At 42.6% G+C, this 26023-nt stretch overlaps 1 protein-coding gene across 2 annotated transcripts in view; it reads left to right on the forward strand.

Annotated features, from left to right (window-relative positions):
- The window catches only part of EPG5 (ectopic P-granules 5 autophagy tethering factor), a 108712-nt gene that overhangs the window by 51276 nt on the left and 31413 nt on the right, over positions 1-26023 (forward strand). For both annotated transcript variants that reach the window (XM_066352816.1, XM_066352817.1), the window contains exons 21-33: positions 288-410; positions 1272-1438; positions 2259-2480; positions 4663-4786; positions 5343-5487; positions 9997-10168; positions 11556-11718; positions 16100-16242; positions 17860-18016; positions 20693-20887; positions 21933-22146; positions 24412-24560; positions 25498-25699. In XM_066352816.1, the coding sequence (XP_066208913.1) occupies positions 288-410; positions 1272-1438; positions 2259-2480; positions 4663-4786; positions 5343-5487; positions 9997-10168; positions 11556-11718; positions 16100-16242; positions 17860-18016; positions 20693-20887; positions 21933-22146; positions 24412-24560; positions 25498-25699 (2176 nt within the window). The remainder of the gene's footprint in view (positions 1-287; positions 411-1271; positions 1439-2258; positions 2481-4662; positions 4787-5342; positions 5488-9996; positions 10169-11555; positions 11719-16099; positions 16243-17859; positions 18017-20692; positions 20888-21932; positions 22147-24411; positions 24561-25497; positions 25700-26023) is intronic.

Genomic DNA, 26023 nt, shown 5'->3' on the forward strand with positions numbered 1-26023 from the left:
CTTGTGTCTGGCCCTCTTTCCTATCCCCCGTGCATACAGAAACTGCCCATTAAATATTGTTGAGCAAACAAACATTTGCTAAAGGAATTTAACTTTTTTCAGAGATCTATTTTATCTGAATTTATCATCTGTGATGAGAATATAGATATGAAAACTTAATTTTAGAAACCCTAAATAGTTGTTGATTGAGATCTGTGATAGAAAAGGTGGGTGTGGAATGTCAGGCTCTATTTTGTTTGTCCCAGAGAGCTGCCGCCTCCACTCACCGTCACCTGCTGTCATTGTAGGTCTGGTTTGCGTGGGCAGTCCTGAACATGGAGTCCATCTTTGAAGAAGATTCTCAGCTTCGGAGAGTTGTTGAAGGGGAATTGGTTATAAACCCTTCTCTCACTCCTGACCAAGCTCTGAAGGTGCAAATAGCGGTTCTGCCTTTGAGGGGGAGCAGGCGGTTTCTACTCTGACCCTGATGGGCACACTTGCAGCTTTTGAGCGCCTGTGTTTTCTTTTGTTGTGAATGTTAGGAAAGCACATAACCAAACCAGTGCTGCAAATGGTATCCTTGAAGCATGTATACTTCCTTTCCAGGGTTCCTTTAACACGGAGCTCCCAACCTAGTCACTGAAGGCCATGTTCATTGCCTTTGTTTTAAAGCAATCTCCAGTGTGTCCCATGTGCATCAGAGTCCCTGGAGAGCTTGTGAAAGGTCAGATTCTTGGACCCCTGACTTCTGAGAGATTCTGAGTTTCTGAGTCTTGAGTGGGACCAGGAATTTATTTTTAAAAAGCTCCCTAGCTGATTCTAAGGCTCACCAAAGTGTGGGAAAGACTGGAGTGAGGCTTTAGGATTAAAGACCTCCTCTTTTAGGGCGCTGTAGTGGAGACTTTGCTTTGGGGTTCCAGAGCCTGTCAAGGAGTTTATCGCTCTCAAAAGTCCTTTTAAAAATCTAAAATTTCAAGAGGTTGATAAGGTTTGATAGTAAACTTTACTTTTGGCTTTCATATCCTCTTTCTACATTGTAGTGTTTTACATGCAAAGGATGTAAAGGCATGTCAAGGCCTGGACATGAAATTAGACAAGGTGACCATTAAGATCCTTTCCAGTTCTGGGGTCTGTGAAATGTTATGACAGAAGAAAGCAACCCCTTATCTCTTGTTAACAAGGAGGTTCAAGTGTTAGCTAGTGGGTCAGAGAAGTGCATTTTGGATCATTTGGAAAGAGCAGACTGCAACTGTGTTCATTTTAAGGTTGCTCCAGCTCCTCCTCTTTTGTAGAAAGCCCAGGCCCAGCTGAAGCTCCCCATCGTCCCATCTCTGCAGAGGCTGCTGATTTATCGTTGGGCCCACCAGGCCCTCGTCACGCCTTCTGACCACCCCCTTCTGCCGCTCATCTGGCAGAAGTTCTTCCTCCTGTACCTCTCCCGCCCAGGGCCACAGTACGGGTAGGTAGCCGCAGTGGCGGTGTTCTGGGGCTCCTTCCTGCCTCAGCTCTGCTCTGCTGCGGTGTTCTCCCGCTGGGGCTGGTGGCGTAGAGTCGGTCCCTGGCTAGGAGTCACCCTCCTTTCCTGTTGCACATTTATTTGACTAGACCTTTTTTGAGTTTCGGGTGTCTTCAGGGTGACAGCTCTCTCGTACCACCCCTCAATCCCAACATGGTGAAGACAACTCCCTGCAACCTGGCAGGGTTTAGCATAGAACCTCTAGAGACGCAGAGGGAGAGAAACTGCCCCAAACAGGCTGCCTGTGTGACCGTGATGGGCTTGTTCAAGGAGATTTGTGTTGCGTCGTGCAGGTGGACAAGACCAGGCTGTGTCTGGCAGCCCTGGGCTATCTGTGGAGGCACCTAACATTTCCACTGGGCAGGAAGGGACACTTGCAGCTGGAACCATCCCTGTTACTGACAATTCATCTCTAGCTCCAGCTCCATTCCCAGCTCCCTTCTCACTCCCTTAACTCACTCCTTTAAACAGAAATGTTAATCCTTTGAAACGTGTTTCCTGCCAGATTGCAAGTTCTTCAAGAGCAGAGACTATTTTTAATCTATTCTGTACCTCTAAGTGGTGATAATATCTTTAAATTGCAAAGCATTTAACTTTTCCCCCCAAAACTGTTTTCATATATGCCATCTTGTTGGAGCCCCATAGTGAGTGTTATGGTAGAAGCAGTATGGATTAATTTAATGCAGTATATATCGTGACTTTGTGTCACATAGGAAGAACATCTTGTGTTGATCTTGTTGTGATCTGTGCTTTATTTTATCAGGTTACCCATAGATGGTTGTATGGGAAGGAGATTTTTCCAAAGCCCTGCTCATATCAGTTTGCTGAAAGAAATGAAGAGGCGCTTGACTGAGGGGGCTGATTTTCACCACGCTGCGAGCAAGGCTCTGCGCGTTCCAGCAGAGGGCAGCGAAGGGCCAGCAGCCAGCCAGGCTGGCACACCTGGCTACCTGACTTCCCCAGAACTGCACACGGAGCTCGTGAGGTGAAGCGCGGGTGTTTAGCTATTTACCTTGCTGTTTGCAGCGCCAGTGCTGGGCTGGGACCGTGACCCATGTTATAAACTGCTAGGTGTTTTTCACCTCTTAGATCAACCATTGAAGGCAGTTTTTACTATAGGTTTACATCTTGTAGGTTTTCTCTTCTATGTTTCTTGTGGGAAGTGAGTCGGCAATTTGGATATACCTCCTTAGAGCACCTGGAGTCTGAGTGGAAGATCTTAAACCAGAGGGTGGATGTCCTTTTTTTATGTAAAAACAGAAACCCCAAAAGTTGGTGTAGCTGGTAAACAACTAGTGAAGCCTGCTAGGATAGTTTTAAAAGAAACAAAGGAGCCTGGCCGAGGTCTTTAAGTGGGAGGTCACAGACCCTCCCAGTGGGGGGAGGGGGATTTCAGGATTCACCTGGGTTTCCTCATCTGGTAATCTCCCAAAACTACTTCTAAAATCGGGCACAATAATGGCATCCCACGAAGGTTAAGAACTTTGAAATAAGTTTGGGTACCTTTCACATTTTTCTTCACCTTTCGATTATCAGTTTGCCATAAGTAAGACTTGATAAAAATGTCTCTTCATAATTAATCCTGAATACAAAATGTCTTGGTGTGGACACCCACTGTTTTGAGACAGTAATGAGGCTTCGGGCTTGACCTCAGAGCTCTTTGGGCCATCTCAGCCTCCAGATGGGTTCTCCCCTTGTCTTACTTGCTTGAAGGAAAACTTTTTTTTTTTTTTTTTTTTTCATTTTTCTGAAGCTGGAAACAGGGAGAGACAGTCAGACAGACTCCCGCATGCGCCCGACCGGGATCCACCCGGCACGCCCACCAGGGGCGATGCTCTGCCCACCAGGGGGCGATGCTCTGCCCATCCTGGGCGTGGCCATGTTGCGACCAGAGCCACTCCAGCGCCTGAGGCAGAGGCCACAGAGCCATCCCCAGCGCCCGGGCCATCTTTGCTCCAATGGAGCCTTGGCTGCGGGAGGGGAAGAGAGAGACAGAGAGGAAAGCGCGGTGGAGGGGTGGAGAAGCAAATGGGCGCTTCTCCTGTGTGCCCTGGCCGGGAATCGAACCCGGGTCCTCCGCACGCTAGGCCGACGCTCTACCGCTGAGCCAACCGGAAAACTTATTTTTAACCAGGCTTAACCCATGGGAAGACTTTGTCTTTGAACATTTAGATCGGCCATGAAAGTTGGTGCTGTTCCCTTTCACCTCTCAACCCCCCTTGCTTTGGTGCGTTGATGGAGCATCCATCTAATAGAATCAGGAGCTGGACGAGAGATCTGTACCAGCCTGATCCCTCTAAGAGCTTCAAACCCTTGTCCCTGTCCCTGTCCCTGTCCCTGTCCCTGTTCCTACAGACTCCCCTGAAGGGCAAGGAGGTAGTTTTCCACTTCACCGAGCAAAGCCAAGTCACGCCACCTCCACCCCGTTCCCCACCCAGTCGTTTGTGTGCTGGGGACTCTGGTACCTTTTACTGCAGACAGCTGCTTCAAATACCAGTGATTTTAGCTCAATGGACTGCATTTCCTGTAAAAACAAAACAAAATAAAAACAAAGGACACATCATTAAATTGTTTTTCAAGTTTTTACTGGAAAACTGAGATTTTTTCCCCTCTTTTTAGCCCAGCTTTGTTTTATTTCTTTGTAATGGGAACAGGGTTCTATTTGTGACTCCTTGTGGCAGGAGATGTCATTGAGCCTAAAGCCAGCAGGCTCTGCCAATGCATACGTTGAAAATGGCTTTTACCGTTTTCTCTGAAAGACAGGAAGTTATTTATTTGAATGTTATTTAAACTTTTCAGAGCACTAAGGCTCACTGTGACTGGATTGTTCAGGAAAGAATAGTTTCAAATTTATTTCCTAGGTTTGTGATAGAATCACCTTCTAGTTGTGTTTTTTGTTTGTTTGTTTGTTTACTGTCTTTAATTCTACTTTAATAATAGCGTTCACAGAAGTGCTTTCTTCACACCTTTTGATTTAGTGGTTACTGAATTGTTATCTGTGACCTGTATTCTCCCCTACGGGAGGGTGGTGGTTGTTGGAAATATTTTCTCTATTAAGTCTTTGTTTACTTTTATGTTGTGCCATTGTTTCTAGAAATGTAAGAAGCTTCTTTTGTCTGCACATCTTTTTATATTTTATATAATTATGGTTTTTTTTCTTTCTTTAGGCTCTTCAACGTATATATATTATGGCTAGAAGATGAGAATTTTCAAAAAGGAGATACCTATATCCCTTCTCTACCAAAGCATTATGACATTCACAGGCTAGCCAAAGTGATGCAGAATCAGCAGGTGAAACTATGGCGGTGTCTCTCTCAGCGTGTCTGACTGTGCTTTAAATCAGTCACATTCATAATCGAAGGGTAAAACCACTTAGCGATATGGAAATGGCTTGCTTGAATGGTCGTTGTTGCTATGGATTTTGTCAGTATGTAAGTGATTGTATTAAAGAGATACTCCATTTTGAATCTCTGGCCCCACTGTGACCTCACCTGAAGGCTTGAAACTCAGTCTAGGACTTTCTACAATCTCATAAAAGAGCCTTCCTCGAACTGTTTGTATTCTTTCTTATTTTAAATTGTTAAAAGCTGAACACTTTGAAGCTACCATTTCTACTCCCATAGAAAGCACAGTGTAAGAATGTATTTGGATCCTTACGTTATATATGAGGTTAATTGTGTGGGATGGCAGGAGCTACCTTTGTGTGGCTTTGGAGAGTCATCTGAATGCTGGAGAACTTGGAATGGACCACCCTGTGTTCAGATTTACTGGTTCACTTAATAGCTAAACATACACTTTTATATGTGACTATATCGGTGGAAGTTAAAGTCCTGTGGTTTCATTCTAGGATCTGTGGATGGAATACTTGAACATGGAGCGCATCCATTATGAGTTTCAGGAAACCATTGGCTTGTGGACGCAGGCCAAGCTTGAGTCCCATTCCATACCCTGCAGTTTGTCAGTGCAGCTGGACTTCACTGATCCTTTTTTGGGTGAGTCACACGAGCATCAGCCCCTTTGAATGAATGAATGAGTGAGTGAATCAGAACACTGAGGGTTAATGTGTACACAGTGTATTCCTTTGGTAAGAATGGCTTTTTGGCAGCTCATAGTTAACTCTCCATCACGTAGGATTAGGTTAGGCTATGAGTGAGAGAAAATTCTAAACTAGTAGTAGCTTAAATAAGATAGAGATTTAATTTCATTTTTCTCTTGTAAAAGGAGTCTGGTGGTAGGCATTTAAGAGCAGGAGCTTCATGACCTACAGGCCCTCAAGACATGCTCCTTCTATCTGGCTGCTCCACTGTTTTTACACGTGACACCCATTTATGGTCCAGAATGGGTGGCTGCTTAAGCTTATGGTGACATTCACATCCCACTCAGCAGGAAGAGGGATCTCCCTCTTTAAGGACTCTTTTAAGAAGCTGCTTACAGACTATCCAGTTACATCTCGTGGGCCCAAACTGAGACACTTGACTCTGCCTACCTGAACAGGAGACTGGAGAGGGACTATTTCTGTGGTTCATTTTCTCTGTGGTGCTTTAAAAAGACATTTTAACTAACATCAGTGTGTGAAGTGCAACTTTAAATTTCATTATTTTGAATTCGCAGTTTTAAAATTCAGAAGTCTTTTTCCTTTATAAACTTTCTGTCTGCATCTAGACGCTTACCTAACATACCACAACTGCATCATAATCCCCAAAGTTTCAGGGTTGGTTGTTTTTCACAGTGCATTTTTCTAGAGAATAAGTTTATAAATTATCAGTTAGTTTTCGATGCCAGGCAACAAAAACTCATTTAACCTAGAAAGTTGATGACATATCTTACAACAAAAATAACATAAAACAATGTTTAGGGTTATTTACTAGTTAAATTACTGAATATATTTTTAAAATGTAGGACATATAATAAAAGTCAATATAATTATTGAACAAAATATTATAATATACAGTGTAATAGAGCACTGAAGTGATTCAGGGAAAGGCAGAAATACCTTCGTGTTCAGCTCTGCCACCGAACAGCTAGTGTGATCAGAGAAAACTGGGAACTTCTCTCGGCTTTAGTCTACTCATCTGTGATATGAAGGTGCTGCACAGTCTCACCTAAGGCTTTGAACATCTTTCTCCCCACTTTTTCCCTTGAATAATAACAGTTTTCCCCCCTATTTATAAAAATTATATGTGTCCATTGAAAAAGAAAATTAAACAATATAGGAAATTATATAGGGGAAGGTATAAAAGTGGCCCTCAACCCAGTCATCTCGAGTCTGATTTTCTGTTCCTGAAAGTTAGTTAAATGAGAATAAGAAATCTGTTTGTGGGTCTGGAAGCTGCTGAGCACATCTCAGATGATCTCCTCCCATCTGTGGTGCTTGCACATCACCTTAACGGCGCCCTGAAAGGCGGTTGTGTTCTTTAGAGTGAAGTTAGTATGTAATTTATTAAGGCTCTGTCCCAGTACTTTACATGCATTAATTCAGTCCTCCCAACAACCCTTTGAGGTTACCCCCATTGAGCAGATCATGGAGCTGAGAGTGTCAGGTGATTAGGTAACGGGCCCAGATCACAGAGCTGGGAAGTGGTCGAGGCTTTGTGCTCCAGAGACCCTGCTCTTCATCATGTATTATCCTGTCTCTTTGTTTCTGGTGATCAGTCAGGTTGAAGTTTTAAATAAAATTAAGACCTAGATTTTTAAATAACAAGCTTCAGGATTTTCTCCGATCATAACAGGCTCGATGGTGATTACATAAAATGATGGAACTTGTGGTTGTGATCGTCGGGTTAATTTTAGCAGTACTTCATGGGTTATTGCACACTTGGGACATCAACTGCTTTTTCTTTCTTTCTTTTTTTTTTTTTTTTGTATTTTTCTGAAGCTGGAAACTGGGACGCAGTCAGACAGACTCCCACATGCGCCCGACCGGGATCCACCCGGCATGCCCACCAGGGGGCGATGCTCTGCCCATCCGGGGCGTCGCTCTGCCGCAATCAGAGCCATTCTAGCGCCCGAGGCAGAGGCCACAGAGCCATCCCCAGCGCCTGTGCAAACTCCACTCCAATGGAGCCTTGGCTGCGGGAGGGGAAGAGAGAGACAGAGAGGAAGGAGAGGGGGAAGGGTGGAGAAGCAGATGGGCGCTTCTCCTGTGTGCCCTGGCCAGGAATCGAACCCGGGACTCCTGCATGCCAGACCGACGCTCTACCACTGAGCCAACTGGCCAGGGCTCAACTGCTTTTTCTTGAATGCAGTTTGTTTTGTTGGCTTCATAATTTTTGTCACTTGGGTCCAGAGTGGTGATTATAGTTTAAAATGCTCTGAATTTAGCTTTTTCTGCTGCTTATTTTGCATTTAAAATATCCTTGATTTTCCGCCCTCCCCCATGGTAAGTAATAGTGATTTTTGAAAAAGAGCCTCCAGTTTTCTTTTAGAATTATGGTCTAAAATGTTGCCTGGGCCATGGCTGGTTGGCTCAGTGGTAGAGCGTCGGCTTGGCACGTGGAAGTCCTGGGTTCAATTCCCAGCCAGGGCACACAGGAGAAGTGCCCGTCTGCTTCTCCACCCTTCCCTTTCTCCTTCCTCTCTGTCTCTCTCTTCCCCTCCCACAGCCAAGGCTCCATTGGAGCAAAGTTGGCCCGGGCATTGAGGATGGGTCCATGGCCTCTGCCTCAGGTGCTAGAATGGCTCTGGTTGCAACAGAACATCACCCCAGATGGGCTGAGCATCGCCCCCTTGGTGGGCTTGCTGGGTGGATCCGGTCGGGCGCATGCGGGAGTCTGTCTCTCTGCCTCCCTGCTTCTTGTTTCAGAAAAATACAAAAAAAAAAAAAAAAGATCAAATGTTGTCTGAAAGAAACCTGACCATAGTCAGGAGTCTTATCTGGTGATGAATATCCACCTTGGTTACATTCTGGGCAAGAGTGGTGGTTATAGTGGAAAACCCCAGCTCTAAAGGGCGACCCTGTACTTGACCTGTTTGAAATGTTAAATTCCATCTGTTTGGGGTACAAAGAATACCAGTCTTCTTATGCCAAGGAACGTGATGGCTATTCACTTTTCTTGACAAGAATAGAATATTGAATGCTACATTTGGAATGAAATCAGAAATTCCTAGTAGTCCCTTAAGGACTTGTTGCCTTGACTTACTGATTTGAAATTACCTTGACCTCTCTTGTTCCCTATTTTCTTATTACTGAAAAGAATCAGGTATGTGGCAGCTTTTCTTCATGTTCCTCAGTTCTTACCTGTCGTGCAGTATATATATAATGCACTAAAGAGAGAGGGAGGGAACATAGGATATACAGGCCACCTACTGTGTGTTCAGCTCTATTCTAGGTGTAGAAATAAAACCGTTTAGCTTGGATTGTCTAGTATGAGATTATGTGCAATCTAGTGCAGGGGTCCCCAAACTACGGCCCGTGGGCCGCATGCGGCCCCCTGAGGCCATTTATCCGGCCCCCACCGCACTTCCGGAAGGGGCACCTCTTTCATTGGTGGTCAGTGAGAGGAGCACATTGACCATCCCATTAGCCAAAAGCAGGCCCGTAGTTCCCACTGAAATACTGGTCAGTTTGTTGATTTAAATTTACTTGTTCTTTATTTTAAATATTGTATTTGTTCCCGTTTTGTTTTTTTACTTTAAAATAAGATATGTGCAGTGTGCATAGGAATTTGTTCATAGTTTTTTTTATAGTCCGGCCCTCCAATGGTCTGAGGGACAGTGAACTGGCCCCCTGTGTAAAAAGTTTGGGGACCCCTGATCTAGTGCATAGCTGGATGGTCCTGACTCACCTTTGTTTTTTTAGATGGTACCTGATTTCTTATTTGGACTTTACAACAAATCATTTATGTTGTAAATAAATATGTAACTGGATGAATGAATGACTGTATACTTAAACATAAGTTCTGTAAGAGTTTCTAACCATGTCTTATTCATTTTAATGCTACTACCTTCAGCCCTCTTGTCTACACCTTGGCCTAATTTCATATTTTTTACTTAGTTGTATTACATAGTGCTCGTTCCTTTTTCTCCCATTCCTGTGACTTTATCTGGGTGTTTGTATCAAACTTTTAATGGGTCTACCTACTCCATCCCCCAGTCCACTGTCTGGTGGTAATTACTTTCTTTCTCAAACTTACTTAGAGTGTTCACTAGATTGCTTGTACTAGTATAAGTCCGGACATCATAGTGCATCATGGAAGGCTATCTAGGGTAATAATTTAAGATGGTGAGTTTTAACGTTTTAGGATTGGAATTCTTTTTAATCCCACCCCATGCTCCTGATCTCCCAGCTCTGGGCAGACTGTAATATCATTAGACCTGTGGGTTTCCCTCAAAGCTTGTAAGTAAGAAAAGGGCGTGATTTCTTTCATGTAGGCCTCTGAAGTATCTATTCTGTAGGTCTCCAGCATATTTTATGAAGGTAACCAACCAGGGCTTTGCACCCACTTGTATGTTACTACCTAGTAATAGCCATTATTCGTAAACATAATGTTATTTTCTTTCAGCTAAAGAGAGGGTTTTAAGTAACTTGCGGAAGCACGAGGCACCCCAGCCGCCCCTTGTTCTGCACCCCGTGAGGCCTCCAGTGCCGGTGGTTTCATCTGCCGTGCTCCTGAGTCAGAAGGACACCACCCAGCTGGTGCGCACGGACCTGAATCTTTTGCAACAGCAGGCCAGGTGAGCCCATGAGGCCTCAGATCACGCTCTGTGCTCGCTGCCCTGACAGCCTGGGTGATTTAGTGCCCGGAAGGGCCTCCTCATCAACATTCCCACCATGAGGGTAATTGGATGAGACTGGCCCAGACGGTTACTTTAGTTAACCAAGTTGTGACAAGTCTTTTAATTTCCCATTGAAATTATGTGGTGCTTTCATGGACTATAAATTTTTACATGTTTCCTGTGGTGGCATTTCTGAGTGTCAGCAGTGCCAGCTAAGTGTTTCTTATGCTTCTCCTGAGGAGACTTTCCGATAAGAGAAAGATGGAGTTTAAAGGGTATGAAATGAGATTTCCTTTTGTTTGTCACTGCTTTGTTCTCTCACTCTCCAGTCTTTTCAAAATCGGCACAGGTACTTGATGGAAGTGCAGGAAAATCATTTAGTGTCCGAGTTCACAAGGGACACAGACTGACCAACTGTTTAAGGTTTTGGTCCTAGCTGGCCATCTTGTGAGAAGCAGCAAGTATGTGTGCAGTAAGTCTGCCGTATGAAATACAAGGGGACAGACAGGAGTGGAGAGAGATGAGAAGCATCAATCATTAGTTTTTCATTGCATGTTGCAACACCTTAGTTGTTCATTGATTGCTTTCTCATATGTGCCTTGACCGCGGGCCTTCCGCAGACCGAGTAACCCCTTGCTCAAGCCAGCGACCTTGGGTCTAAGCTGGTGAGCTTTGCTCAAACCAGATGAGTCTGCACTCAAGCTGGCGACCTCGGGGTCTCGAACCTGGGTCCTTCCGCATCCCAGTCCGACGCTCTATCCACTGCACCACCTCCTGGTCAGGCAAGGAATCAGTCTCTTATTGGCCTTTTTTCCCTTGGCTCTTTTTGGTCCAGGTATTTATTGTGTGTGTTGTGTGTGCACACAACACATACGCATGCACACACTGTCCTGCACACCAAAATAATAACAACTGCAATTAGAACAGTGTTGACACCCATGTGACAATGAACTTTCTCCATTTTTGACAATTCAGTTAGAGTTGCTAATACATAAGAAGTCAGTGGTACTTACAAGAAAGAACACTTCTTTAGGATAAATTAAGATGTAATTCTCATTTGTTCTTGTATAGTTAAGGGTCCATTTAAAAAGCATTGCTGATGTAACACAGATTCTAAGTGGAGCTTTTTTTCTGGCTAAGAAGTTCCATTTTTTATTTGTTTCTTAACTTTGGTTACCATGACTGCCAGGGAGAGACTTGGGTAAGTCGGCACACACACCTTGGCTCTTCTTATGTAATACTTGTATCTTGTGTGCTCTAATGCAGGCTGGGGGTAACTGGAAGACTTTATCACTTATCACAGACCCTTTTCTAAGACTCTCTTCTACCTCTGGCTGTTTTTCAGAACTGCGGCCCTTCGGGAGTCCCAGCAGGTTGCCCTGGACAGTGAGCTGTTGGACACGATGCCCAAACAGTACGTTAACCGAGAAGAACAGACCACACTGCATTTGGAGTGTAGAGGCAGTAGTGGCAAGAAATGCCAAGGAGCAGCAGTTGTGACAGTCCAGGTAACATTGTGTAGATTTCTTTGTAATTTGGAGAATTTTCATTGTGTCCTTAGTGATTGGCATGTCATTGGGAAAGACTGAAAGAGGTATATGGCAGGTGCTCCATGTCTCAGAACATGTGGCAGTTTATAGAGGAGTGAAGATGGACACAGAGCTACTCTCCTGTTTCCATACGTTCTGATGAGTCCTATCGAACACACAGAAATGCAAAGGAAAGCAGAGTCATTGAGAAGATTTTGAGAGAGAGGGCCTTAAACCGATCTTTAAAAGGTTTAGATAATGGTAGTTTGGATTCAGTTAGGAGTGTGGGAATGGAGTAAGCATGACTTCACCCAGGGGTTGGTGGCTAGCTATATCAGTTTATTTCCAGTTGTTTTTGGAAGTGCTGGTGGGAGTTTGCATTGGGAAGGCTGGAGTTCACACTGGAAAGGACAATCACGTGGGAGCTCTGACTGTGTGCTGCGGACAATGGTGGGGTCACTGAAGATGAACATGGGGGGGACCGTGGAAAGCAGAGCAGCTGGTAGAGCCTGCCAGCAGGCAAAAGGAGAAATTGCAACAGTATGATGAAAAATTCAGCTGCCTCTGGAGTCACCTTGAGTTGGAAAATAAAATTAAGTTGAATGTGTGAATTCAGTAGGACCTCAGGAAAGAAGTGTAGCTTTAGCCAGCATAGCCTAGCACTTGCTTCACGCCAGGCACTGTCTAACCACTTTACAGAACTTATTTGTATCTTCACCACTACCCTAAAGAGGGTACTTTTATTATCTGCATTTTCCAGATGAAGAAATACAGAGGTATGCCTGACCAGCTGTGGTACAGTGGGTAGAGTGTCGACCTGGAGACTGAAGTCCCAGGTTTGAAACCCTGATGTTGCCAGCTTGAGTGCAGGGTCACCAGCTAGAGCGTGGGCTCATCAACATGACCCCATGGTCACTGGCTTCAGCCCAAAGGTCACTGTCTTGAAGCCCAAGGCCACTGGTTTAAGCAAGAGGTCACTGACTCGGCTAGAGCCTCCCCTTTGCCCCCATCAAGGCATATGTGGGAAGCAATCGAACAACTAAAGTGATGCAACTATGAGTTGATGCTTCTCATCTCCCTCCCTTTCTATCTCTCACTCTTTCTCTTAAAAACAAAACAAAACAGAAAAAAAGAAATAGAGGCTTAGAGAGGTCAAGTTCCATACCCAAGGTGGAAGAGCCAGTGAGTGTCAAACCAGAGAGGCCCAGCAGTCTGGGTGCAGAGCATGTACCCCGTAATCACTGCACCTCACTGTCTGCACATGAATTCAAGATTCATGAGCTGGGAAGGAAATAGTTCAAAAGAGGTCTGCTTGTTGCTTGACTACATTTGCATAAAAATAGCTTCTCTTTTTGAGTAGCTTTTAGAAATTGGGGGAAATTTACTGTTTCTTGGTTGTCTTTCAAAAATTTTTTTTGTGTGTGCTAAGCCCCATTAAAATAGTTCTAATGTATTCTTCATCAATTTCCTTGGGTGTTGACTGTTTTCTCTTAAACATCTCAGAAATAGCTTTTATATTTGTATTTTTCATTACCTTCAAAATTTATTTCTGATAAAATAACATACTTGTATGCATCTAAAGTTAGGAAATTTGATCCGAAATGTGATCAGTGATTAGAGAATTCATGGATTGGATCATTTTTTAAAATCAGCTTCATGGGAAATGATTTTATATATTAAATATAAATTTTAAAATTAAAATACATAATGAATACATTAATATAATTTTAATGACTCATTTATGAAGATTTCAAATTATATCATGAAAATGTTTTATTGCTTGATAGAATTCTTCTGAGAGGGAATGCCCTGGAAATTTCCAGTATCTGTAGGTGTTTGAAATATGTATAGCTTGGTTGGGGTATACAAAAGCCAAATACAGTTTATGAGAATTGAGACGTGCTTCTGCTCTGGTTGCCCCTCCTAGTAGAAGCCTCTAATTAAATTTAGTGATATTCCCTGAGGAAATGGGGAGATTTATAATAAGGTTCCTTGTGTTCTGCATTGGTATTGTAGGGCATGTTTGCAGGACCCAGAATTGATTTATTGTCATGTGAAAAATTTGTTTATTCCTAGAAATGAAAGATGGAAAAGACCCATGGAGGGCCTCACATTATTGTGAAACCTTACTGAAAGACCGGCTGTGTCCTACTTTTAAATGTCTTTGTCTACTTAAATTGACTCAAGAGGAGGGGCTTCCACCATACCACTTTGTTCTATTGTGTACAACTTCTTGTAATTATGAGCTGGTAGTCATTCAGTCTCTCTCACACCTGTTCTAGGAAGAAAAGAAAACTTTCAACAGTGGTGGGAACAATGAACAAAATAAAAATAAGTAGACTAGGAAATAATGATTATTTTGGGAGCATGTGTGAACTTTCCCACAGCAGTTGGTTTTCTTTTCTATGACATGGGTTGGCAGCTTTAAAGTCAGAGTTACAAAGTGGATTTGGTCTCATCTCTGCGTTTTCCAGTCGGTGAACCTCTGTGCTCTCTCTCTCGTCCTTAGTCTTCCCACTTTCCCTCATCCTCACTGCCCGCCTTCCTTCACTCAGAGTTTCTCTTGTCCTCTGTTCGGCTGTTTCCAGGCCAGCAGGGGCTGTGGCCACCCGAGACCCAGTCTAATCATAGTGGGGACCGTACTGGGCAAAAGAGCTGACTGCACATGTTCTTCATCATATTTTAAACTATTAAACATTGGCTGTTATTTGAAAAATTTAAAATTTAATAGTACTGATTCCCATTTGTGTTTAGTGGAAGTAATTTAATTTTTTATCTTTTATTTCTCCAGTAGTAAAAACTAAAGTAATTATTGTTAGCATTATATATTCTTGGATAGTCTGTTTTCATGTTTTTTGATTCATACAAACAGCCATTTTTTTTTTCTTTAAATAAACAAGGAGTTTTGTAAAAATATTTATCAATACAGTGGTGCGTTTTGCAGAGGAAAATTTAATGATTGTGAAAACGAGGCATTTGGTATTTTGTCAGAGCTGTGCTGTGCTGGGTGCTATGTAAAGCAAAATAGACAGGACTCTTCCTTCAGGAGCGTTGCATTCAGAATTTCTATCCCCTGACGGGGCATAAGAGCCTTCATTAAATAAGTTTGTGAGTTCAACGTTTACGTTATTCACAGATAAAGGATACCTGTGACCATAGCAGTGGTCTAAAGATTGGGTTTAGACAGGTGCATATAAAGGAAAATGTAGAGTGTACTGCTCACCATGTGACTGTGGAAAGCCATCTAAGGAGCATGTAGAGTTCAGAACTCCTGCCTTCTAAATGTTCTGGTCTTTTCAGCATCCTCTGCCATGCCTGCAAGATAAGTCCAGTTCCCTAGTTTGCATTAAAGGCCTCTCTAAGACAGGGCTCCCTGCTTCCCAGTCTCGCTGCACCCTTCAGCCCTGATCCCCTGCCCCCTGTCAGCCTGGCTAGGCTCCTCCTCAGTATCTTCCTTCCTGTCCCCACATCTACCACATGGTTCTGTCTTTGTGTTCCAGCCTGGACCTGGGATGTTCTCTGCATCAGCCTACATCCAAAAAAGAGCATTAAAAATACACAAACAAAGCAGTTTTTATATAGGTCACCATCACTTAATTAGAGAAAGGAATATGAACCCACCCCTTTGAGTAGGAAAGCCATAATCTTAAGGATAGTTTTTTAAATTGAGATAACTTTAGTTTTTTTAAAAATGCTTAATAAATTCTATTTTTATTGAGAACCAATAAACACTTTATCAAAGATTAGTTTTCAGGAACCATAGAATCAGTCAATTGCTCTTTCCTAGGCTTGCAACTGATTTGGACCCTTCCCATATTTATCTTATTTTGTTGTTTGCTTTGTATGACTTTTTTTGCTTTCAAAATGGCACATTTTATTAACAGCATCTGTGTCCTCCTTTTTCATGCCGGGCACACCTGCGATGTGCAGCCTGTGTGTCGAGTTGAATTGGGCGTGCCGCGGGGGTGGGAGAACGGAGGCTAAGGCTCTGGGGACAGACGGCCAGCAGAGGAGGGGCTGGCTGTGCTTCAGGAAAGGGCTCCATGGTGGGAGACACGGAGTCATATTTTGATGAGGACTGGAGAGTCGAACATAAGTGACATAGAACATATCCTACAGGAAACTTTAAACCAGCAATAAACTAATTTAAGTTTGAGTCTTTATGAACAAACCTGAGATTCTTGAAGATTTTCTTTTTGACTATTGTTTCCCATTCCTCTCAGGTTCAACTGAGTTTTGAGTTATAATAGTAATTGTAATAATGGTCTCTTAATTATATGCCCAGTATATATGTGATAAAATATCTGCTCTAAAAACATGGAGGGGCAAACAATCTGTTGACCAGTTTAATGTTTGTTAGTTTGAAGGTATGCATAAGAACGAAGCAGTGAGCCAGCAGCTTCACATTTTGCAGAAAGAAGTGAAGCAGCTGCAAGCAGAAGCTGCTAAACCACCGCCCCTGAATGTTGTGGAAGCCGCCGTGCACGCCGAAAACTTGATTACGTGAGTTTTGGGGCATTTGACTTTAAAATTCTCTTTTGTTAGTCGATGGTGATCATGCTACTATACCCTCCCTGGCACCCACTAATTAAATTAGCATGGGGATCAGCAAACTGGACATTGGACTAAATCTGCCCTGCCACCTATTTTTACAAATAAAGTTTTATTGGAATATAACCATGCCCATTTATATGTGTCTATGGCTTTTATGCTGCAATGGCAGAATTGAGTAGTTGCAATGATTTATGGCCCATAAAGCGTAAAATAATTATTATCTGGCACTTTGTAAAATAAGTTTACAGACCCCTGAAATGTGAGATGATACGATACATTGAAATTCCATCACAGAGAGATATACTGCTGAGGTGTATCAAAGTCACATTTGCCTAGGAACTCAGTGTTGTCAACTCCGATCACTGAGCACAGTTTGCAGTGGATTTGCTCAGGGGAATGAGGGATGTCAGGTATATTTGCCGACTTGCATTTGGAGATTATGGTTTTCTTTTGGAGCTCCTGGCTTACTGTTGCCATCGTTTTTCTTCCCAAAGCTACCAGGACATGACTTGGGAGAGGGGAGGCTGATTCAGCCTTTTACTTTAAGGTGACGCTGTATTCTAGTAATCCTCCAGTAGATTGGGATGGTGGTGTGGAGGGGCCACTGAGTCTTACTGTGGGTTGGATTGGTGGACCTGGGAAAGAGGGAGGAGAGAAGGTGAACTATAGGATAATGTTTCTTTACTAGTAAAAGAACTAAAGAAAAATGTGAGAATTAGAGGAGATTCCTTTATTTTAGGACAGGGGTCCCCAAACGTTTTACACAGGGGACCAGTTCACTGTCCCTCAGACCATTGGAGGGCCGCCACATACAGTGCTCCTCTCACTGACCACCAATGAAAGAGGTACCCCTTCTGGAAGTGTGGTGGGGGGCCGGATAAATGGCCTCAGGGAGCCACATGTGGCCCGCGGGCCGTAGTTTGGGGAAGCCTGTCTAGGACCTCATTCTATACGAAAATCTTTATCCTCAACCTAAGTCACTGTTAAGGATTTTAAAATTTAGAGAAGTCAGGGTTGTTGTTTTTTAAAAGATATATTTTATAAAAATACATGAAGTTAAATAATAAGTTATGAATTACATGTAAAATGTAAAAATTGTTAATAAGGGTAAGAATGTTAATTAGCCCTTACAATACAGCTGATTTTTTTTTTTTTTTTACTCCCAGAAGACATAAAATCATCTTTATGTATTGAAAATAAGGTGTTGGGTCATGTTGGAAGAGAACCCATGAAATATTTCTAAAATGATATTTGTGTGGGACTCTGAACACTCTTAAGAATATTAAAAAAAACTTTTTTATTTGTTGATTCTAGCAAGAGAGAAAGGGGGAGAGAGAGAGAGAGAGAGAGAGAGAGAAAGAGACAGGAACATCAATCTATTCCCGTATATGCCTGACCAGGAATCAAACTGGCAACCTCTGCGCTTTCGGGATGATGCTCTAACCAACTTAGCTATCTGGCCAGGGCACTCTTAAGAATATTGCCCGAGAAACGTGGAGTATCAGAGAAACACTGATGTGTCTGCATTCTCAATCTGTAGAACACTTCTTACCCATTTTCCTGCAGGGCCTTAGTGAATGCCTACAAGCTGCAGCCTACCCCTGGGGTTCAGAAGGTTGGCATTAGCCTCTTCTTCACTATTGTGGATTACGTCAGTGATGAGACCCAGCGTCATCCTCCCACAAGGCAGTTCTTTACTTCATGCATTGAAATTTTGGGACAGGTAAGGTTAATCTGTGTTGTTAGTCTTTCTCAGCTATCATGAGTCCCTTCAGTATTCTCATGAGGTATGTGACTTCAGACATATTTATTGTAGGTTCAGAGACTTACCTAGGTCAGAAGCGCCTTTGAATTGTTGGCTTCTCAAGATGGGATTAGAATTATTGATCTAGAGTTTTGCTTCTCGTACAAGAGATATTAAATTATTCACATTTGAAAGCTTCCGGGGAGACATCAGACTCTTTCATGTACTGTTGGAGTTGTTACCAGTAATATCACTGAAGCTCTCTATCGTTTATAAAATGCTTTCTGATTTATTATTTCATCCTCACAGTAACTTCCTGTGATTGATATCATTCCCATTTAAAGATGGAAGGCTGTGCTCTAAAAGATGAGTGACTTGCCTGGAATACAGCTGGTGCATGCTGGAGCTGAGACTGCGCCCTGGGTCTTTGTACTCCACATTCAAAGCTCCGCTGCCTCCCAGTTGCTATTCTCGGTCACCATTTATTTATTTACTTGAATTACCATTAAAATAGGGATATTTAAGAAGAGCAATGACAGTGTGTCCATATAGATTTATGAAATGTGTCATAAGAGAAAAAAGCCACTTGTTGAAAATAGGTACATACTAATTAACTGCGTATTCTTACCCAAATTCAACTGACGAGTACTTATGTACTGTCCTTATTGTCTGGTAGTTAGCCTTTTGTCAGACATAATGAGTCTCTAGGTAAGGGACTTAGAAGCGGAGGATACTGAGACAGTATTAAAATAGATTTTTAAAAATTGTTTCTTTCCTTATAAAATTGGTGTCTGCTTATTATAAGCAATGCAAAGAGTGCAGAAAGTATAAAGAAAGAAAACTTTTCAGAATCCTGACTACCTGGAGATACTGGTTACACAGCTGACGTTTCATTATAGTTTGTCTTGTGCATATGTGTGTGTATTAGTGTATGTGAATGTATATATAAAAATGATATATTAACTCTACATATAGATAAATAGATACAGACACACACTCAAAAATGGCACATACTATTTTGTAACTTGCCTTTTTCATTCAAACGCACCTTTTTAGACATTCTTCTGTGTTAATAAATACAGACCTATGACATGGTTTTTATTTTTATTTTTCAATTATGGTTGACATTCAGTATCATTTTATATCAGTTTCAGGTGTATAGCATAGTGGTACAATTATATAACTTACAAATACCCACCTGATACTGGACATGGTTATTACATTATTATTGACATAGGGATATGCTGTACTTTACATCCCTATGACTGTTTTGTAACTACCAATATGTACTCCTTAATCTCTTCCATTTTTCATACAGTCCCTCAATCTCCTTCCCATCTGGTGACTCTAAGTTCTCTGAATCTATGAGTCTGTTTCTAACATGGTATTTAATACATAGTGTTACATGGCACAGATATCTTGTAATGTATTGAGACAGTGCCCCCTGCATGGACATTTAGGTTGTTTATTTTGCTACAGTAACCTGAGATAAATAATCTTACACATATTTGTGAACTTGATGGACATTTTTCACCTAGGATACTTCCTTAGAAGTATAATTTTTAAAAAAAGTATGATGTATCAATATATTGTGATGTATATGGTCACACTTCCCCTCCAGGGAAGCTTATACCTGTTTACACTGTCATTGCAGGGTTTGAGTTATTATTCTCCATGTCATAACCTACAATAGGAATGGTCATTCTTTTTAAATCTTGCTAATCTAATAGGGGAAGTGGTATTATTATTTTAAGATACATTTCTTTAAGTATTTGTTAAGTTGCATGACTTTTCCTATGTTTTGGCCATTTGTATCCTTTTATTTTATTATTTTATTTTATTTAGAAAATTAAATTGAACAGGGTGACATTGATCAATAAGAGTACATAGGTTTCAGGTAAACATTTCTATAGCATTTGAACTGTTGATTATGTTATATACCCATCACTCAAAGTCAAATCAATTTCTGTCACCTTATAAATGTCCCTCTTTACACCCTTCCCCCCATAAATCCCCCATCATTTGTATCTTTTTAGTGATTTGCTGGTTATTGTCCTTTGCACATTTTTGGTTGGAGAGTTTCTTGATTTTTTTCTCTCTTTTCAAAATGCAACATAGATTATAACCTTGTTATAAATTAATTTTTCTACATTGTCATTTTAATTTAATTTTTATATGCTTTTTGCCTTATAGAAGTTAAAATTTTTATCAATTCAAATCTGTCTTGTCCTTATTATTTCTGACTGTGGTCAAGTTTATCAAAGCCTTCCTGGTTCTGAGATTATTTAAGTATTCACATATATTCTTTTAAACATTAGAACAAAGTTAAAACAATGTGTGAAGTTATCCTGATTATACATTAATTTTGAAAAGTTAGCTTTTAAAAAGTATTAAAATCTATAATCTAGAAGTTCTGTTTTCTTGACATAATGTAGGATCACTTTGGGTACTTAGTAATCATGGTGGTATTTGCAAGATTTTCATGTTACCTACATTGGACGTGGCATGTTATATTGATTTTAAATTTCTTTTGATTGTTTTATATTTTCATTTAGAAAAAATTCTATTTGCCTTATATACTACCCCTTACTACTTGGTTGCTTAAAGGTTGGGGAGTGGAAAGTTGATGGCATTTTCCTCTTTTATTCTTTCAAGGTGTTCATCAGTGGTAGCAAGTCAGAGTGCAGAAAGGTCCTGGAGACCGTTCTGAGGAGCCGGAGGCTCTGCTCTCTTCTGTCTCCTTTCTTTACTCCCAATGCCGCTCCTGCGGAGTTCATACAGCTGTACGAGAAGGTGGTGAAGTTTCTCAGTGAGGACAACAGTGACATGATTTTCATGCTGCTAACCAAGGTGAGGTGTGATCCAATCCTGATCTTATCATCGACACGGAGGAACTACAGGTGTTTCCCACTCTGCAGACGTGAAAGGCCCTCTGGGGTCCTGTTTCCAGGTGGATCTTAGGTGCCCAGGCCCTTGTCACGTTTTGCGTGACCTTTTAGGAGCCTTTAGGAGCCCAGTCGACCCCACAGCTTCCTCTTTTGGGGGTGTCAGTTGGGTTGTGTGAGACAGTCATAATCCTACTATAAATAGGACCTAGCTCCCAGATTCTGTTTAAAAACAGTACCGTTTTGAAATATTCATGATAGTAATTTAATACATCCTTCTTTTGACTTTATCCTGAATCGATGCCTAAATTATGTGTGATAAATGAGTTGTACTATGTCCAAGTCTCTCATATTTAGAAAAAGCCAGATCGAAGCAAATTGCCTTTGTCCTCACTCCAAGTGGAATTTTAGCTCAGACCAAGGCAATGAATTTACTTAACGAGTTGGGAATTTTAGGGTCTTAGCTATTTTGTCTTCAACTGTATTTCTCTGACATCTGTGAGTCACAAAAGCTGGTAATTTTTTAGGGCCTAGGACCGATCTCATTCTGCAATGGGGAGAACATGTTGTATAGTTGGGACTCTGGACGGAGATCTCAGCACGCTGAATTTTATTAACTCAGATAGCTGACCAATTGCAGATTCAGAAACATGGCCGTTAGATGGAGACAGTTCTCTTGAGCAGCTACTTGTTTGTGGCACTGTGACCAGTGAAAGAGAACTACAAAGTTCCAAACCCTGTCTTGTAGGGAAAAGTTACCAGCAAAATTTTTAAATTACGAAAAAGCACATGGAAGTGAGAAAACTGCCTCCCAGAGAGTGTAGTAGAGATGGAGGTGTAACGCACCTGTCAATCATTGAACTGCGCACATTCTTGTAGGTGCTTGTATATAAACTTTAGTTTAACTCTCTATGGAAAGCTAAATGCTAGGTAAATTGTACAGACTTTGCTCTACTTCAGTTAATTTTCTAGTGTCAATAAAATTGCTTCTTGTTTCTGTTTCTTTTTAGTTCGATCTTAAGCAATGGTTAAACACCACTAAACCTCCTCTGTCTGATCGTACCAGGCTTCTGGAGTCCATTCATTTGGCACTTACTGCCTGGGGCCTTGAACCAGATGAAGATATTTTGATGCCATTTAATCTTTTCTGTAAGCACTGGACTTACCTTCTTCTCTACCAGTTCCCGGACCAGTACAGTGACATTCTCAGGCTGCTCATGCAAAGTAAGTGACTGAGTCGATCACAGTGAATACTAGGACATCATTCTACAGATGTCATCCAAAAATGTGAAAATAGCACAGGTGTGCAGGGGTTTTAGAATGATTGATTTTACCTGATATACTCGATGAAGAAGGCCCAAAAGGTTGCTACCTGTGAAAATGGCATTTATTGTCCTAAATGTTAGAAAGGGCCCTCACTGGGCCCAACAGGATTAAGTCTTTGGGGCTGGAGTCCATAGCTTGTACCCTTCTCTTGACCTGGACTTTGCAGCTGTCTTCGGTGGGGCAGGGTGGAAGTGGGCTTGGTTACTCTACTGACTGCAGATTTGGTGGGACAATGGAGAAGGAAGTTGCTCTCTACAGGACAGTTGGTTTCTCTGTAGTTTGAAAACAGTGGATACATTTTAGGGTTCCCCCCTAATTTTTTGACAATGAATTTTATCCCTGCATAATGATAGACTGTCCTTACTTTTGCCAAGGGAAAGAGCAGCATGACATTTCCCACATTCCCACCCTTGCTGTCCCCCTTTGGCAATTTCCCATTGGGGTAGTGGAGATTAGAGGAGAAATAGAATGTAGGCTTTTTTTATTTTTGGAATTTCACTAGGCAGGACTTTTATTTGAAAACTGAGATAGTATATACTTTTTTACGTCAAATCTTTGTGTTACTTAACAGAAATTACTTAGTAAGTTAATGATCTTATGTATTGGACTACCTGAAGAATACTGAAATGTGTGCCCTCATTTTCAAAGCATTTCAAGCTTTCATTGTTTTCTCCAGGGGGAAGTAGCAGAGGAATATATTTATACATTTTTTGATGCATATTTGCCTAGCTAATTTTTGTTGTAAGTTTTCTTTTTCTTCTTTTTTTTTTTTACAGAGATAGAGAGTCAGAGAGAGGGATAGACAGGGACAGACAGATAGGAATGGAGAAATGAGAAGCATCAATCATTAGTTTTTGTTGCGCATTGCGATACCTTAGTTGTTCATTGATGGCTTTCTCATATGTGCCTTGATCGCGGGCCTTCAGCAGACCGAGTAACCCCTTGCTCGCTCGAGCCAGCAACCTTGGGTCCAAGCTGGTGAGCTTTTTGCTCAAACCAGATGAGCCTGCGCTCAAGTTGGCAACCTCTGGGTCTTGAACCTGGGTCCTCGGTATCCCAGCTCAAGTTGGCAACCTCTGGGTCTTGAACCTGGGTCCTCGGTATCCCAGTCCGATGCTCTATCCACTGCGCCACCGCCTGGTCAGGCTTTGTTGTAAGTTTTCCAAATTTGATCAAGTATATGTTGTTTTTTGCCCAAAACCTTTTAAAGAGATTGTAGACTGTTTATGTAGACAATGTAGACAACCATTGACTTGCATATAACAGAAGATTTCTACTTCCCAGGGAAAGTAATTCAGTAAAAAGTTAAGAGTAACGGTACCCCCTCTGTCAGGTTCCTGACCTCCAGCCTCCTGGTTTCCCACGCCTCCCTGGCCACCCTGTTGGTTCCCAGGGTTCCATTCTTTGCACATCTGCTGTCTTCTTTCCCTGGGCGAGCCCATTGTTTTTCCTGGCTTCACGGCTGTGTCTAGGTGTGCATGACTCCCACACTTGCAGCTTGAGTCTAGGCCTTTGCCCTAGGATCCAGACCACAGCCAGCAGCTGGACACAAACCTTTTCCTATACCCAGACCCTTCATCCTCAGTATAGAGCAGCTGACCCACATCCTTCCCTCCACCTGCACCTATGAGCCTGTGCGCTCTTGGATCCTCAGGCCGCCTCTGGTTGGAAAGGACCCGAGGAGGCATGATTCCTGACCTCTGGGATGGGAGCTGTGCAAGCAGCGGACTGCTGGGTAATAGCCTCCACTCTTCTATTCCATCTTTTCGGTTGTGTCTATAGTAAGAATGGCGTCTTAGGGGTAAATACGACACCTTCTGAGGAGAGCCTAGGCTCTGCTGTTGCATCTGCACCCAGTCTCCCCTGTCCTGTCACCATTATTTGTCTCACATCAGCTGGCCTGGAAAATGGCATCCTACCATTCCCAGTCAGGGTCTGATAGGTGGGATGCTTACTCTCAGCGGAGTGATCAGGAACAAGGAAAGTCAACTATTTGGGTGGATAGTTTTTTTAATAGGTTTTCTTTACTTTGGTTTCTTCACCAAAGATCATTATGAATTTGTTTTGGATTTCTTTGTAACATTCATCTGCTCTTTGATGCAAGTTGAAAATTTTAGTTTGTGAAAGATGCTGACTTGCTGTCCTCTGTCCCTGCCCCATAAGGCTCTGCGGAACAGCTGCTGAGCCCCGAGTGCTGGAAAGCCACTCTGAGAGCCCTGGGATGCTGTGCCCCGAACGGCCAGCAGGGGGCAGCTTCTGCTGAGAGCACAGTGCTTCAAAGCTCTCTGGATGGTCTCTTGTCAGATAAGCAGGTGTGTAGCTTTTGGTGTCTGACATTTTTTGTGCATTTCTTTTCTATTTCCTTTGCTATTTAAATGTTTGGAACACGTTTAAAATTTATATCTAAAAATCTTTTTTGTGCATTATGTTTAAGAGCTCTGTGCTTTTTTTTGTCTGTCACCTCCTTCCCCCAACTCCTGATTTGTCTGGACCACCTTTCTCTCACTGCTCAGTATGATTCTTGTCCATCTGTTCAGAACACCCCAGGCCTCCCCTCCCACCTTCACCCACCCATGTCTTTGGCTTCTTTGGCCAGCGTTTCATGCAGTGGCCCACAGAGCTGGCAGTTTTATAAACTCTGTATGATATGGGTCCACATGAAATTTTACTTGAAAATTTATTTGAGACAATGGTTCCTCTGCTTTAGAAAACATTTGAAATATGGTGATTTACTTTTTTTGTTTTTGTATTTTTCTGAAGCTGGAAATGGGGAGACAGTCAGACAGACTCCCACATGCGCCCGACCAGGATCCACCTGGCACGCCCACCAGGGGGTGATGCTCTGCCCACCAGGGGGCGATGCTCTGCCCCTCCGGGGCGTTGCTCTGTTGCAACCAGAGCCACTCTAGCGCCTGGGGCAGAGGCCAAGGAGCCATCCCCAGCGCCCGGGCCATCTTTGCTCCAGTGGAGCCTCGGCTGCAGGAGGGGAAGAGAGAGATAGAGATGAAGGAGAAGGGGAGGGGTGGAGAAGCAGATGGGCGCTTCTCCTGTGTGCCCTGACCAGGAATCGAACCTGGGACTCCTGCACGCCAGGCCGACACTCTACCACTGAGCCGACCGGCCAGGGCTGGTGATTTACTTTTTATGTGCTATGTAACTTTGCGACTCCATTACAAAGGCAGAGCCTTGCACCGCAGTCTCTGCCATACTTGGCTGCGGGCAGACGCTCACCGGGCCCTTCTCTTCCAGGTGACGGAGACCATACAGTGGCTCTCAGACTTCTTTTATAAGCTCCGGTTATCCACGGTGGACTTTAAAAGTTTTGGCTTATTCTCTAAGTGGAGTCCTTACATGGATGATGTGAAGACGCTCTTGGGCTATCTTGTAAAAAGGCTGCTTGACTCAGAAATGGCTTCGTTGGCCCAAGACCCATCTGCCGGCAGCAAAACAGGTAATGTGCTGTGAGTGCATGTGGAGGTGGGTGTTCTGACCTTCCATTAGAAGGGATTTGAGGAGACATATTAAGAGATTTAATCTTTGCGATAAGGCTGCCTGCGTGTCACATGGAGGAAATGGAAAATATACAGCGTAGGTGTGAACCGTGTGTGTGTGTCATACCTGCATTCACTTAAGAGGTGCTTGCTTTAGCTTGTCTGCCCCTCCTCTGTAGGGCGAGACACACGAGATGGCTTTCAACCTCCAACTCCTCGTTCCTGTTATTTCTCTCACTAAGAAAAGGGTCCTGAATAGTTAAGCCTTTATCTTTCAAAAAATA

This window comes from Saccopteryx leptura, chromosome 11, assembly GCF_036850995.1.
Source record: "Saccopteryx leptura isolate mSacLep1 chromosome 11, mSacLep1_pri_phased_curated, whole genome shotgun sequence".
Classification (NCBI taxonomy): Eukaryota; Metazoa; Chordata; class Mammalia; order Chiroptera; family Emballonuridae; genus Saccopteryx; species Saccopteryx leptura.